Raw genomic sequence first — 14,085 nt, forward strand, 5'->3', positions numbered from 1 at the left:
TGCGTGTGTGTGTGAGTGTTTGTGCGTGTGAGAGTGTGTGAGTGAATGTGTGTACGTGTCTGTTTGAGTGTGTGTGTGTGTGTGTGTGTGTGTGTATGAGTGTCTGTGTGTGTGTCTGTAACTACATTTCCATTGAAGGATTTTTTGTGAAAAAAGTTTTAGCGCAACAAAATTAAGCTGATGGAAACGCAAATTATCGCTAAAATTTCACAAGTGTCAACATAATATGTTTCTGTTTAACTCTAGTGCATAAACTCTTATGACGATACATCAAATGTCATGAAAAACTGGTTTGGAAACACTTTTTGCCAACACAAATATCTCGTATCATGCACATGGACAAGTGAACGGAGAACAAATTAATGGTCACTGTTTGTGATTAATTTAATCCATCTGTTTATTTATTAAAGTTACTTTTCCACACCATTCAAAATAATAGACGGCAGTCATGGAATTACACCAAAATACAAAAAACATATTTCTGTGCACACAATGCTAGTATATTATATGTTTAGACCTATATATGCCTTTTCTTTACACAAACTTAAATTAGCCGTACCCTGTTCTGTAGATGAATAAAGTCGTCTGAATGACATTTTCTACACTTCAAGACTATAAATTATCTGAACTATTTGTCCAGTGCAGAGTTCACTTTCAGAAAACGAGCTTTTGAACCTTTTAAAACGTTTAAATATTTTCAATCTAACCCTCTTTACCTCGGATCACATTTGCTGAGCTTCTTCAGAAAATGTAAATTGCATTATGACACTAAAATTAATTTTAGATGATAATCAAATTCAGTTGGTCGTTAAAAGTTGCTGGACAAATATGCAGGACAATGCAGTTGTGATGGCGATGCTTTAGATTAGATGATTGTTTAAAATATTGAATATCAGGAATGTATCATATATGTAAACCCTGATATTACACCGCATCAGTTTTTCTTTAATAGCTGTACACACAGCATATACACATGGATGGATGCTCCTTATACTAAGACTGAAAGTTTCCCCCACTACTTGGTGCAGGTTGCCAGCTTGAACAGGGCCGTGACGATTCGCTTTTGGGTCAGAACCGTTGGCAACCTACGACAGGCACAACATCAGGACCAATATTACAGTCCTATCAGAAGGGCAACTGCTCCCTTTTGATTGCAATTCCTCGTTTTCTGATTGCGTTTATCTGTGAAATTAAAATGACATTATGCTGGTTAATTTCAATGAATTGTCTCAAAACTCTCCCCATTTTACCAAAACTTTGGAGGAAAAACAATTAGGGACATCTGGGAGATGAAAGGTACACAATTAGTGATAAACACACATTTCTGTATAGAAACGGCTTAAGGGCAGATTTCTTTCGCGATAAACCAAAACTTATGCGACAAAGTGTTTTTTTAGACATGATGTCATCACGCACACCATTTTTATCGATAAAAGGCCATTTGAATGTTTTTTTTTGTTTTTTTTTTACACATTTTCACTTTGTTGATAACATTGACTTTTATTCACTTTTACTCAAGTGTGTGTGTCTGTGTGTGTGTGTCTGTATGTGCGTGTCTGTCTGTGCGTGTGTGTGTGTGTGTGCGCGCGCATGCGTGCTTGAGCATGTGTGTGTATGCATGTGTGGGCATGCGTGCGTATGTGTTTTTACACTTCATGCAAGGACTATTTTTCTTATTCATTTTTTTACCCCATTCATAATGTATTATTGTCTTATTTGCTTAAAGATGCTGCAAAAGATTTTAGCCGTTCTAGATTTTTGACTAGCTGAGCTGTTGAATTAGCCACGCCCCCTTTTTCCAAAACCCTGCACTCCAAAGATACCAAATGAGCTTTATTGAGACCGATATTGAGCAGAAACGGTTGCCAAAAACAACAGTAGCAAAATAGCGCCTTCAGCTGACAACTGTAATGAACAACATGGCATAAAATGGCATTAAGCCCCAATAATTCACTGCAAATTCAACACTAGGAGAACATGCTAAATGATTGACAGGCAGAAGTGTCAGAGACTGTAGAACATTTTTGTTTGCTAGAGTCTAGAGTTGTCATAGAGACCAGTGAGAGATCTCAGGACAATTATTTTAGGAATATATTTCAGGGAGTAGGAACATTTTTTATTTTTTATTTTTTTTTTGGCATACTTTTCCATGAAAACATTGCTAACAGCACCTTTAACTCTGGAAAAGTCTGTTTAGGATGAGATGAGATTCTTACTCTGAATTTGATTGGTTCTCAGGGCTGATGAGGTTGAAATGGTGATGACTGATCTGGAAAGAGCCAATCAGGTAAATCCATTAGATGTCATCAGTGTTTATGAAAGTGTGTTATGAACTTCCGTCTGCATACAGTTTTAAAGTTTTCCTCCTGTGTAATTATTGTTCTGTTCTAATGAAACTGCAGACAAGAGATGACTTAAATCATTAAGAGCCTGATGAAAGGAAAACAATATCTGTTGTGGAGTAGGAAACCAACAGTTTCATTAGAAGGACAGTCAGAATATTATAAACTAACCCTATTGATGGACAACTTGAAAATCAAAAGTTTCCAGATGATTCACAATCAGAATGAGCTTTATTGCTAAGTATGCTTCCACACACACAAGGAAATTGTCTTGGTGACAGAAGCTTCCAGAGCACAAACAATACAACAACAAGACACAGATAATGATAAAAAGAATAAAAATTAAAAGCAAATATAAATATCAGTGTATATATAGAAATACACAATAAGACAAAATATATATGTACTGTATATATGTATGTACAAATACAAATCTGTATATACAGTGCAAGGGAATGTAATGCAGAAGAGGTAGAGTATGTTAAATAATATAATTGACTAGACTGTGTATATAACTCATATATCCAATGGAAACATTCACCAATTATATGAAATATGAATTACTTGCAATTATGCAATAAAACAACTTTGTGTGTGTTAATTAGCATGTACATGAGCTGTGCTGGTGTTTAGTATTTCTGACCCAGGGAAAACCCTGATTATAGGGCAGACCGGGGCTAGTTGTCACACTTTTTACTCCAGAGAATGTTTCTCAGTGTTGGTTTATTTTTGAAAGTACATTTTGACAGACAATTAGTGGGGCATGTTGTCACACTAAATGGGGTAAATTGACAGCTGTATGTCCTGCACTAATCTGTGATCTAGCAACTGACATACAGCACGAGTACACAATATACATTTATTGATGATAGTTTATTCATAAATGGTGCTTATTTACACACTGTCGTCATCTCTGCATCTCATTTGCAAGATGGAGCGTCTCTTAAGGGCTTGATTGTTGTAATAACTGTGTAATACGTGTGTAATAACAGTATTGTCAATGTTTTCCTGCAGAGATCAGAAGCTGCTGAGAGAGAAGTTGAATCACTGAAGGAGCTGCTCAAATCAACAAACAAAACTCACCTGACCGCACAGATCAGCCAAACTCCAGTCACGGTACTGCTGGCCACTGTGTGATGTTACTGACCGTAAAACCACTGTGATCAGTCTAAAATCATACATGATTTTCAAGACATGCTGTTCAAACTGTTATAAAGATGATCATTAGTATGTGATTTGTTCACCCTCTTTAAAGTGTCATGAAGTTCAGCACCAGACTTAATAAGGGTCATGAAAGGGGTGTAAAAATAAGTAAAAGTGTGGGCAGCTAGAGGGTGGTAAGATGAGAGTGGTTCAATCACAACAACTCAGTCACGATAGAGATGACTGAACATCAAATGTGACCCTTTAAGGTTAAGTCATAAAATGTAAACTAATGAAGCGTTTGAGAGAAGGTGTCACAGTGCTGTTATTGCAGGATAAATTATTATTGCACCGTACATATTTCTGGAGAACTCTTCAAACAATAACGAACATTACTGTATTTACAGTTCATACATGTTTTCAGGTATTTCTACAGGCTATATATGTGTATTTATAGTCTGTGTGAATTCAGGATGCGTGTGTTGATGTGGCATCACGCTCGAGTCTGGAGGCCGAGCTCAGCGCAAAAGAGCGTGAGATGCTTCAGCTGGTGGAAGATGTTCAGAGACTGCAGGCCAACATCTCAGTGCTGCGAGAGAACTCCAACATCCAGATCAGCCAATTACAACAGCAGCTCAACATCAAGACCACCACACTTACAGTAAACAGTCTCACTGAAAACACGTCTATACTGCTCATTCACATGTCTTTCTATGGTTCTCTTTGGGGTTTGCACAAACAGATATATATGAGAAACATAGTCTGAAAGTGGTGGATATTGAAGCTCATGCTAAACATGCTTCGACGATAATGACATTGTACACAAAAACTGACACAGCGTTGTCTGTGAAAAGTTGTATAGACACCAAATGTGCACCCTTCCAAAAGTATAAAGTAGTGATTATTTCAAGAACAGCCTCTCAAAAAAACATTTTCAAGTTTTTCAGAAGCTTCAACAGACTACATGAATGTGATCAGCACATCTTCTGTGGATGTTTTTCTCTTTTTGTTTGTGCAGCAACTGGAAGAGAAGCTGCAGACACAGTCAGATTATGAGGAGATGAAGAAAGAGCTCAGGTGAGAGATTCATTCTAGTCTAACATCACCTCAATGCATTTACTGACAGGGTCCAGCATTAACATTTTACCACACTTGAATTGATGTTTTTATATATGTGTTTTCCCCTTGTATGCTAGTGATAAACAGTGAAGGTCACTGTGTCAGTCGAGAAGCGTCAGTGTCATCTCAGTGAAAAACATAAAGAGCTCTGACAGCTTAATTGCCCTATTTACACCTGGTAGTAAGATCCGTCTTGGGTAACCGGATCACAAGTGGCCTGGCAAGACACATCACCACAATGGCTATGTTTACATGCACCCTCATAATGCGATTAAACTAGCTCATGTAAACAGAACACTGTGATTATCTGATTGCTACAATGATGAAATATAGACTTTATTTCATATTTGTTGAGCAGAACAACAAAACGTTTTCTGTTTTAGAAGTAAAGTCATTATTAATGTGATTACCTTTTATTGAAGTAATCAGTACCGTAATTCTGAAGAAGTAATTTGAGTAATTTCCCCGACACTGCGTGTCTTTTACATCGTCTTTCTTATTAGATTTATACCGTGTGTCCTTGTGTTGCAGTTCCTTATAAATAGTGAACGGCCAACTGATGAATAAATACAGTCATTTATTTGCTAAAGCTAGCATTTTTACTCATATTTGTGAGGGTTCATTTTGGACCCTGAATACAAGCGTAGAACTCCCATCTGGCCAAGTCAAACATGTTATTTATCTCGTTCTTTTACCTTGGCTTTATTAAGTGTGTCATATGAACAGATGTGTCTTAATCACTGACTCTGATTGTTCTTGACAGTATTTTGAAGTCAATGGAGTTCGGTCCGTCTGACAGCTGCACGCTGCAGGTAAATACAGCCACTCTGTGTGTCTTGTGTTGTCTTTACTCTGTCTGATGTGTTTGTGTCTCATGCAGGACTCGTCTAAACCTTTGGAGGTGTTACTGCTTGAGAAGAACCGCAGCCTGCAGTCGGAGAATGCGTCTCTGCGCATCGCTAACACTGAGCTGAGCAGTGAGTATGGTGATGATGTGTGACTGGAGATCATGCATGCTAATACCACCAGCAACACAACTGTTACACTAGTGAACACACACACTTCTCAATGAACAGAATATCATAATAGTGATTGATCAAGTATCATCTGTGTGTGTCGCGCAGGTCGTTATGCATCTCTTCAGATGGAGTTTTCTGCTGCAGTGAAGATCAGCTCTGATCAGAAAGATCTGATCATCAAACTGGAACAAGATCTGAGCATCATCCAGAGCATGACACGACCTGACGCTGAGGTTAAACACCAGCACAGTTCAAACACACCCATTACACTCATTTCACCAGTGTCGAAAACTAGTTTAATGGCTATGAGCAGATTTCATGTTATTTACAGCTTTATGACCTTTGACCTGTTGGTTATTTGGTGGTAATATATGTCAATTATAAATACAACATTTATGTTAATACACAAAAGCATTGCAGAGATAATGATTCACTTCCTGTCTGACATCTTCATTAGCAACTTTAAGGTTCGTCTGAAGAACATCAAAATTCAAATGAGTTTTTGTCTGTAATTGACCTGAGCAAATGTTGGAGAAGATTTAACTTGATTTTGAGTTACAAATAAAAATAAAAAAAATGTTTTAATAAAAAAAAAGTTTTAATCAAATAATTCTACAGGACTCTAGAAATATATGGAGTGAAAAAGGACGACTTTAGGCCAAGTTATTTTAAAGTTAAAAAGATTTTTGGACATGCTTTAACCTCCTGAGACCTGAGCATGACTGCTGAGTGCCTTTTCCATTTCCCTTTTTGATTTGTAGCACCTAAAGTAAATCAATTTCTAGAGCAAATAATTTTCCTAAACATTGATGTCCTCATATGTGGACAGCGGGACTAAGTTGTGAAATTTTAAATAACAACAAGCTATAAAAAGTCAGATTTTTTTCATCAAATTGTTTATGATGTTTCCAGCAGTGTTAATTATTCATGTTTTTGAGACGTTACAGACATTACATCAGAAATTAACATAATTAATTCTGATTCAAAGTAACGTCCAGCATCATCCAATCACTGTCAATCATGTTAAAATAAAATGATACATTATAAATTCTGAATCTATGTACTGATTATCATTGTCACATGTCTGTCAAACATGTTGAGTGATCCAAACATCATCTGCAGCCTGAAACTGAACTATAGGATGCTCCCTTGCTCCCTATTTAGTGAATGACTTAACCTCCAGTGTGCTGTCTGTCTGCACTGGTCTCAGAACAGTTAGAAATGCATCTTATTTTCATCCTAACTCCATATAAAGCCTCTGAAAGACACATTTATCAGCTTTTGGATGAACACATTTATTCTCAATGTGAAAATATTCAGTAAATAATATACAGTAAATATAGGAATGTCAAGTTTATTGATGTCACATGTGAAAAGTTTGATCTATCAAAATGAATTTTAATAATAAATACATTTTTGATCATCTGACCAAAATTTGGGGAATAATAGAAAGCTGTGGGATGAGTTGGAAAGAGCATGTTTTTGGCAATATTCAAAATTGTGGAAAATTTAGTTTGTTAGAAAGTGAAAACCCCAGGAATTTTGTGTTTGAGCCATTTGATTCAAAAGGTATTAGCTGAATCACATGATTAAAAGTTTAATCTGCTGGTGGCGCTAGAGGGATTGAGAGAGAGACCCCAAAACTGGCACCAGGAACATTGAGATCTGCCCTAATCAGTGTGCCAAATTTCACACCTTTTTACCAAATGCTTCTCTGGACTGCCAAAGACTTTACTGTCGGAGAACACAGAATAATAAAGAGACTTAACAAATACTGTAGACGTCCACAAACCTTAAGTGATGCACCCCTACAACAACTCTACATTAACACATTTAAACACACGTATCATACGGGTTATATGAATGACATGGAGTATCATATGGTGGTCATGTGGTGTAGTGAAAGGTGTTTGTCATCCTGAAGGGTGCAGACAGCAGTGTGCTGATCGTCCCGGAGCCTGTTAAAGAAGCTACAGCTCTGTTCTCAGGTAAACCAATACATCTGTCAGAAGTGCTCGTACACGTTTGTTGTGTTCAGGGTGTTCATAGAGTTGTGAATCTGTGTCGTGTAGGTGCGAGCGGATCTCCTCAGACAGATCTTCCTCCAGGTCAGATGGATTCTCTGCTGTCAATCATCTCCAGTCAGAGAGAACGCTTCCGCTTGCGAAATCAAGAGCTGGAGGCCGTGAGTTCACACTTGACCCCTGACCCTTACACACAAGACTTTATCCTGTTGTTCAGAGGGAGAGTGTGAATGAGTTGTTTTATCGTCCCTCAGGTGAACGGTTCACTGCAGCAGACACTACAGGCACTGCAGAGTGAATTGGACAGTCTGCGTGCTGACAACATCAAACTCTACGAGAAGATAAAGTTCCTGCAGAGTTACCCGAACAGAGTGAGTCACCACATGACTTTACACTCATTTGTCTCTTGACGAGAACTGACAGAACACACGACAGGCTTTTACATGACAGTAAACAGAAAAACTGTCGCACAAAACAAACACAGAAATAAATACAAGCATTTACACAGTTTTTCATTGAGAGCGGTTACATGAGCGCTCTGAGAATACTTAATAAGCCGACAACGCATGTGGTCATGTAAACACAATAAACCGGAGGACACGGGTAGATTTTTGCCCATTACTATGATTTCACGTGGCATGTAAACACCTTTACCGGCATTCTTACCGGCTTATCCGTTGTACGCACGTGTTTAGCGCATGCCTCTTCACGGTTTGACATCAAAAGCAGAGAATAACGTGATTATTTCCAATCGCATGTATCTTACAATCGGTTTTCTTAATTTGTCTGATTTTTGGGAGTAAAAATGTGCTCATTGAGGTAGAGTGAAATAAACTCATCAATTCATTCAGTGTGTGAGTGTGTGTGTGTGTGTGTGTGTGTGTGTTTAGGGGTAGGGTTAGGGTTAGGGGATAGAATCTATAGTTCATACAGTATAAAAATCATTATGTCTATGGAGAGTCCTCATAATGATAGCTGCACCAACATGAGTGTGTGTGTGTGTGTGTGTGTGTTTAGGGTTAGGGGATAGAATCTATAGTTCATACAGTATAAAAATCATTGTCTATGGAGAGTCCTCATAATGATAGCTGCACCAACATGGTGTGTGTGAGTGTGTGTGTGTGTGTGTGTGTGTGTGTGTGTGTGTGTATGGGTGTAGGGTTAGGGTTAGGGGATAGAATCTATAGTTCATACAGTATAAAAATCATTATGTCTATGGAGAGTCCTCATAATGATAGCTGCACCAACATGAGTGTGTGTGTGTGTGTGTGTGTTTAGGGGTAGGGTTAGGGTTAGGGGATAGAATCTATAGTTCATACAGTATAAAAATCATTATGTCTATGGAGAGTCCTCATAATGATAGCTGCAATAAAAGACAGATAAACATGGATGATGGGCAGTTCTGTGCACACGTGCATTTAGAGCAGATCACATGCATTGTGAAAGAAATAAAGTTCTGAATGTTCAACATTCATGCAATTCCAAACTTTAGTAATCGCTACAAATGATTATAGAAATCTACAAAGGCAACACAGTATAAGAGAAAAGTACAACAGCGCTTCACCAGGTGCGGAGCGTTGTAATCTACACACTGCACTTTCAGTGTCAAAATAAAAGCTCTAGGCTGACTGCCTCATCTCAAACTAACCTGAACAGTTAATGTAAAACAGCCCTTCCAAAAGTGTAGATGTGATCCTGCCGTCCTCCATCAGCACGTGCCAACAGCATCAGAAGAAAAAGGGTTGATACTAGAAGACGTCACTACAGGGGTTACTTTTGTGAGTGCGCATGCTAAAGAAGAAAAGTCTCCACGGTTGTTCTGTTCCTCATAAGAGTTCTCATCTAGAAAGTTCCTAAGGGAAAAGTACCAGGACTGTATATGGGAAAGGGGCTAATACTTCTGTTTTCTAAAGTGAATCACAAGTGTTCTTAAGGGGTTTGTTTGTTTGTTTGTGTGTTAGGCTGGAGACAGTGATGATACAGTGATGCGTTACTCATCTCAGTATGAGGAGAGACTCGATCCGTTCGCCTCTTTCAGTAAACGGGTAAGAAACATGCAACAGTTCATATAAACATGTCATATGGGATATGGTGTTTTATTGTGATGTTTTTGTCTCTTCAGGAGCGTCACAGGAGGTATCAGAGTCTCAGCCCATGGGATAAAGCCACACTCAGTCTGGTGTGTGAACAACACAAACACACACTATAATATGAATAAATCATCTATTATATGATCATACACTAAACACAAAACTACACAATGTTACACAATGACGCAGTTGTGTGAAATCATTATAATGATGTGGATCCATGCATGAAAGTGTGAATTGTAGTGTGCACTACAGTATGAGTGAGTGTGCAGTGTTACAGTAATGTTGTTTCAGTGTTTGAGTGTAAGTCCATCAGTCCTTCACTTCTTTTCTTATGTGTGTTTGTGTGTTTCAGGGTCGTGTCATCTTGTCTAATAAGACGGCCAGAACTGTTGCCTTCTTCTACACACTGATGCTGCACTGCCTCGTCTTTCTGGTGCATCACATGACCTTCATATGTTCAAGTTTAATGTCTTTTTTTAAAACATTGTAGAACATGATGTTGATCCTTCAGGAGTCACAGTGCACAACGACAAACAATATGAAACTTGTAAAAGACAATAAATAGACAGTGTAAACATGAACAGAAATAAACTAGAAATATAAATGTACACAGCAGGAAACGCTAGCAGAATGTGTTTATATATATATATATATACTGTATAAATCAAACCTGTGTGTGTGTGTATCAGGTGTTGTATAAGGCCGCGTGGAGTGAGAGCATCGGTCGGGATTGTGCTGCGTTTTGTGCAAAGAAGTGAGAGATTTTACCATCTGATATGATTGACTATTTCATCTAATCAAAATCAAAGCACTTCTATTATTGTGTGCTGAAGTTGTTGTAGTTTAACTCTCTTTCTTCCTGCAGATACTCGGATCACCTACACCACTTCCATGAGGACAGAGACATCTGGCAGTGACACTTCTGCTCACTTTCATCACAGTTTTATTCATTACGATCAAATCATAGTCAATCATTCATATTCATATCGTTTAGTGTATATTTTCCATTGAGATAATTAAAGGTCAGATCTTTTTATTGGTAATGGGATCAGTTTGTGCTGATATAATGGCTAAATGCAATTTAAAGGTTCAAACATGATAGATTATGTAATGAGATGGTCTGCGGGTTACTGTTCATTTCACTTGAAAACATATACATAAATCATACATAAACATATCATTATTGTATATTCATTACTAATCAGCAAACATTATTCAGACACTTTAAAAGAGAATTATTAATGGAAATGGTTTATGTAATCTTGTGTCAGATGCTAGTAATAAAATGATCTGTGGACAGTGTGTAGAATGAGTTGAATGTGTCTGTGAGAAGTACAGTTACACTCTTGAACTGAAATATGTCATAATTAAACACCAGAAGACTTTGTGAATCTATATGTCACAGGTTCATGTTGTTTCATCTGTGGTGATTGTTGAACACATCTCAGCCTAATTTCCATTTCAACAGATACATGAGTTTCCTTTTACATCAAACTTTTCTCCATATTTTATAGTGAAATAACGAGTCATAATCCATTATGTCATTAATAATGAATGATCTGGGTTGTGCTGATTGTTTTCAGTGTCTCCTGACAGACTGTAGGGTGTCTGTGAGCTGTTAATGTTTGAATAATTTATCTAATGAGACTCATCATGAGCTGTCACACACACACACCTCCATCAGTACTTTATTTGTTTCTCGAGCTGATGAACTGCAGCTTTATGAAATCATATACAGCAGCACACTTGTGCTCCAGAGTGTTAGTCACTTGCATTTACACCCATAACCAATTGAACTAAGAGTCAGTACATTAAAAACATGATCAAACTGAGTTTCATATTACCAAGATGATAATTACGAGAATTAAACACTCATGCTTATATAACTCTTGTGTCTATTTTCTTTAAGCAGTAAAGCACAAGAGGTTGAGTTATAGATAGAGGGGTTTAGACAAGACAGTGGATTTATTATATAATACAAATGTTAAGGACACAACTGTCACAGTACCTGTCCACTTTTTCAGCCAAAGTATTTTGTTCCTATTCGTTTCTTCAAAAGGGATTTTATGAATCTTCATTAAAGAGTTGTGCACCATAAACCAAACCAGCCAGCTCTGAGATGAATAACAACATTACAAACTTTCATTTGAAGCAAAACATTTTTTTTTAAATCAGACAAAAAAAAAAAAAAAGACTGTACTTAATGAAATAGTTCACTCAAAAAGTAAAATGCTCTCATCATTTACTCACCCTCATGTCATCCCAGATGTGTGTGACTTTCTTTCTTCTGCTGAACACAAATGTTAGAAGAACATTTCAGCTCTGTAGATTTATACAATGCAAGTGAATTGTGACGCTCAATAAAGCACATAAAGAGGTCATAAAATTAGTCCATGTGACTACAGTGGTTTAATCCATGTCTTCAGAAGTGTATATTTAAGTCATTTTTTCCTATAAATCTCCACTTTCATTTTCTTTCACATTTAGCCATCTACTGGTTGGTGCTGGTCAAAGGTAGGCATTAGTAGTAAAAAAGGACTTAAATATGAATCTGTCTCACCCACACCTATCATATCACTTCAGAAGACATGGATTAAACCACTGGATTCTTATGGATTACTTTTATGCTGCTTTTATGTGCTTTATTTATTTATTTTGTTTAAAATTAATTAAATTATATGAACTTATAACCCCCCCCCCCCCACCCCACACACACACCCGACAAAAACACGCACCTCAGTGGTTAGATAGTAAATTAATAATGACACATAAAAAAAGTAAACAATAAATCAACAGAAAGTACTTAGAATAAATCAAAACAACAACAACAAAAAAACCATAAGAATGCACACACACATTTAACATTGACCATCTCCTTCCTTGCATAAGGCGCACCCTTGTATCTCTAGCTGGAAAAAACAGGGAGGGGCTCTCTCTCAGGTGGAAGTGACCAATGAGCCAAATGTCTGAGACCGAATGCATAATAATAAAATAAAATCTTGGGTACGCCTAGCCCACCATTGTGAATCGGCCTATGTAACTTATTGAAATGTAATCTGGGATGCTTATCATTCCAACTGCAGGACTTCGCTATGCTATCAAATTGCTTAAAATAAGAGAGGGGGACATCTACACGGAGAGACTGTGCTCAGCGGTTAAGGCTCTGGGTTACTGATCAGAAGGTCGGGGGTTCAAGCCCCAGCACCACCAAGATGCCACTGTTGGGCCCTTGAGCAAGGCCCTTAACCCTATCTGCTCCAGGGGTGCTGTATCATGGCTGACCCTGCACTCTGACCCCAGCCTAGCTGGGATATGTGAAAAAGAAGAATTTCACCGTATATGTGCAAATGTATAATGTGTGATAAATAAAGAAAATTATAATTATTATAATGTAGCAGGTAGCTAAATTTTGGAATACATTTCATTTTAATAACATTAACCTTCCCAATCATAGATAAATGTAATGAAGCCAATCTGCCCACATCACTCAAAAATCTTTTTATTAAAGGGTCAAAATTAACTCAACTAAATCAGACAAATTTGCTGGGAATAAAATCCCCAAATACTTAATGCGCTGTTTGGGCCACTGGAAGGCGCCCAGCTGAAAGCCGTTACTGGACAGTACGCTGTCAGAGCCAAAGCTTCGGATTTAGACCAATTAACTTTGTATCCTGAGAACTTAGAAAAGGAATTAATAATTCTGTGGAGGCAAGGCAAAGATCTATTGGGGTTGGAGACGAATAATAAAATATCATCTGCGTAAAGCAGAATCTTATGCACCACACCTCCCGCCACCACCCCTGGAAAATCAACTTCCCTTCTTATCACGGCTGCTAATCATATGCTTTATATATCTAGCCAAAAGCTTCCCTGCTTTGTCCCCCGACTCAAAGTATGACTGTCTTGCCCTGAATAACCAAAACTCCACCTTCTGTGACAAAATAGTATTATATCTATATTTCAATCGGGTCAATTCATCAGACGACATTCAGTGCTTCAGCTCTACTTCAGCACTTTTAATATTCTCTTCCAACTCCACAAGTTCTCGTGCTTTGGATTTTTTAATGAATGAGGCATACTGTATGATCTGACCCCTAAGAACCGCCTTAAGTGCCTCCCTAGCCACGCCCACAGAGGATACTGAGGACCAGTTGGTCTCCATATAAACACTGATTTCAGTCTTTAACATTTGTTGGAAATCAGGATTTTGCGGAAGGGATACATTAAAGCGCCAACTATATGATTTATTTTTCTCTGTATGTGGCATCACCTCTAAACACACCAGGATGTGATCTGAGACTAAAATGTTTCCAATTGAGCAATCAACAACAGATGAAATGAGGCA

The 14,085-nt window shown here is 37.7% G+C and overlaps 1 protein-coding gene across 1 annotated transcript in view; it reads left to right on the forward strand.

The window, feature by feature from the left end:
• The window catches only part of cux1b (cut-like homeobox 1b), a 37,117-nt gene extending 25,980 nt beyond the window's left edge, over window positions 1-11,137 (forward strand). Inside the window, exons 9-23 of the mRNA XM_051665173.1 lie at window positions 2,239-2,287; window positions 3,357-3,458; window positions 3,958-4,146; window positions 4,504-4,562; window positions 5,368-5,416; window positions 5,485-5,581; window positions 5,729-5,856; window positions 7,548-7,611; window positions 7,696-7,808; window positions 7,902-8,018; window positions 9,609-9,692; window positions 9,770-9,826; window positions 10,093-10,173; window positions 10,430-10,494; window positions 10,606-11,137. Of these exons, the coding sequence (XP_051521133.1) occupies window positions 2,239-2,287; window positions 3,357-3,458; window positions 3,958-4,146; window positions 4,504-4,562; window positions 5,368-5,416; window positions 5,485-5,581; window positions 5,729-5,856; window positions 7,548-7,611; window positions 7,696-7,808; window positions 7,902-8,018; window positions 9,609-9,692; window positions 9,770-9,826; window positions 10,093-10,173; window positions 10,430-10,494; window positions 10,606-10,657 (1,306 nt within the window). The 3' untranslated portion in view covers window positions 10,658-11,137. The remainder of the gene's footprint in view (window positions 1-2,238; window positions 2,288-3,356; window positions 3,459-3,957; window positions 4,147-4,503; window positions 4,563-5,367; window positions 5,417-5,484; window positions 5,582-5,728; window positions 5,857-7,547; window positions 7,612-7,695; window positions 7,809-7,901; window positions 8,019-9,608; window positions 9,693-9,769; window positions 9,827-10,092; window positions 10,174-10,429; window positions 10,495-10,605) is intronic.
• The last annotated feature ends 2,948 nt before the right edge of the window (window positions 11,138-14,085 follow it).

Source organism: Myxocyprinus asiaticus, chromosome 31 (assembly GCF_019703515.2).
Source record: "Myxocyprinus asiaticus isolate MX2 ecotype Aquarium Trade chromosome 31, UBuf_Myxa_2, whole genome shotgun sequence".
Taxonomy (NCBI): Eukaryota; Metazoa; Chordata; class Actinopteri; order Cypriniformes; family Catostomidae; genus Myxocyprinus; species Myxocyprinus asiaticus.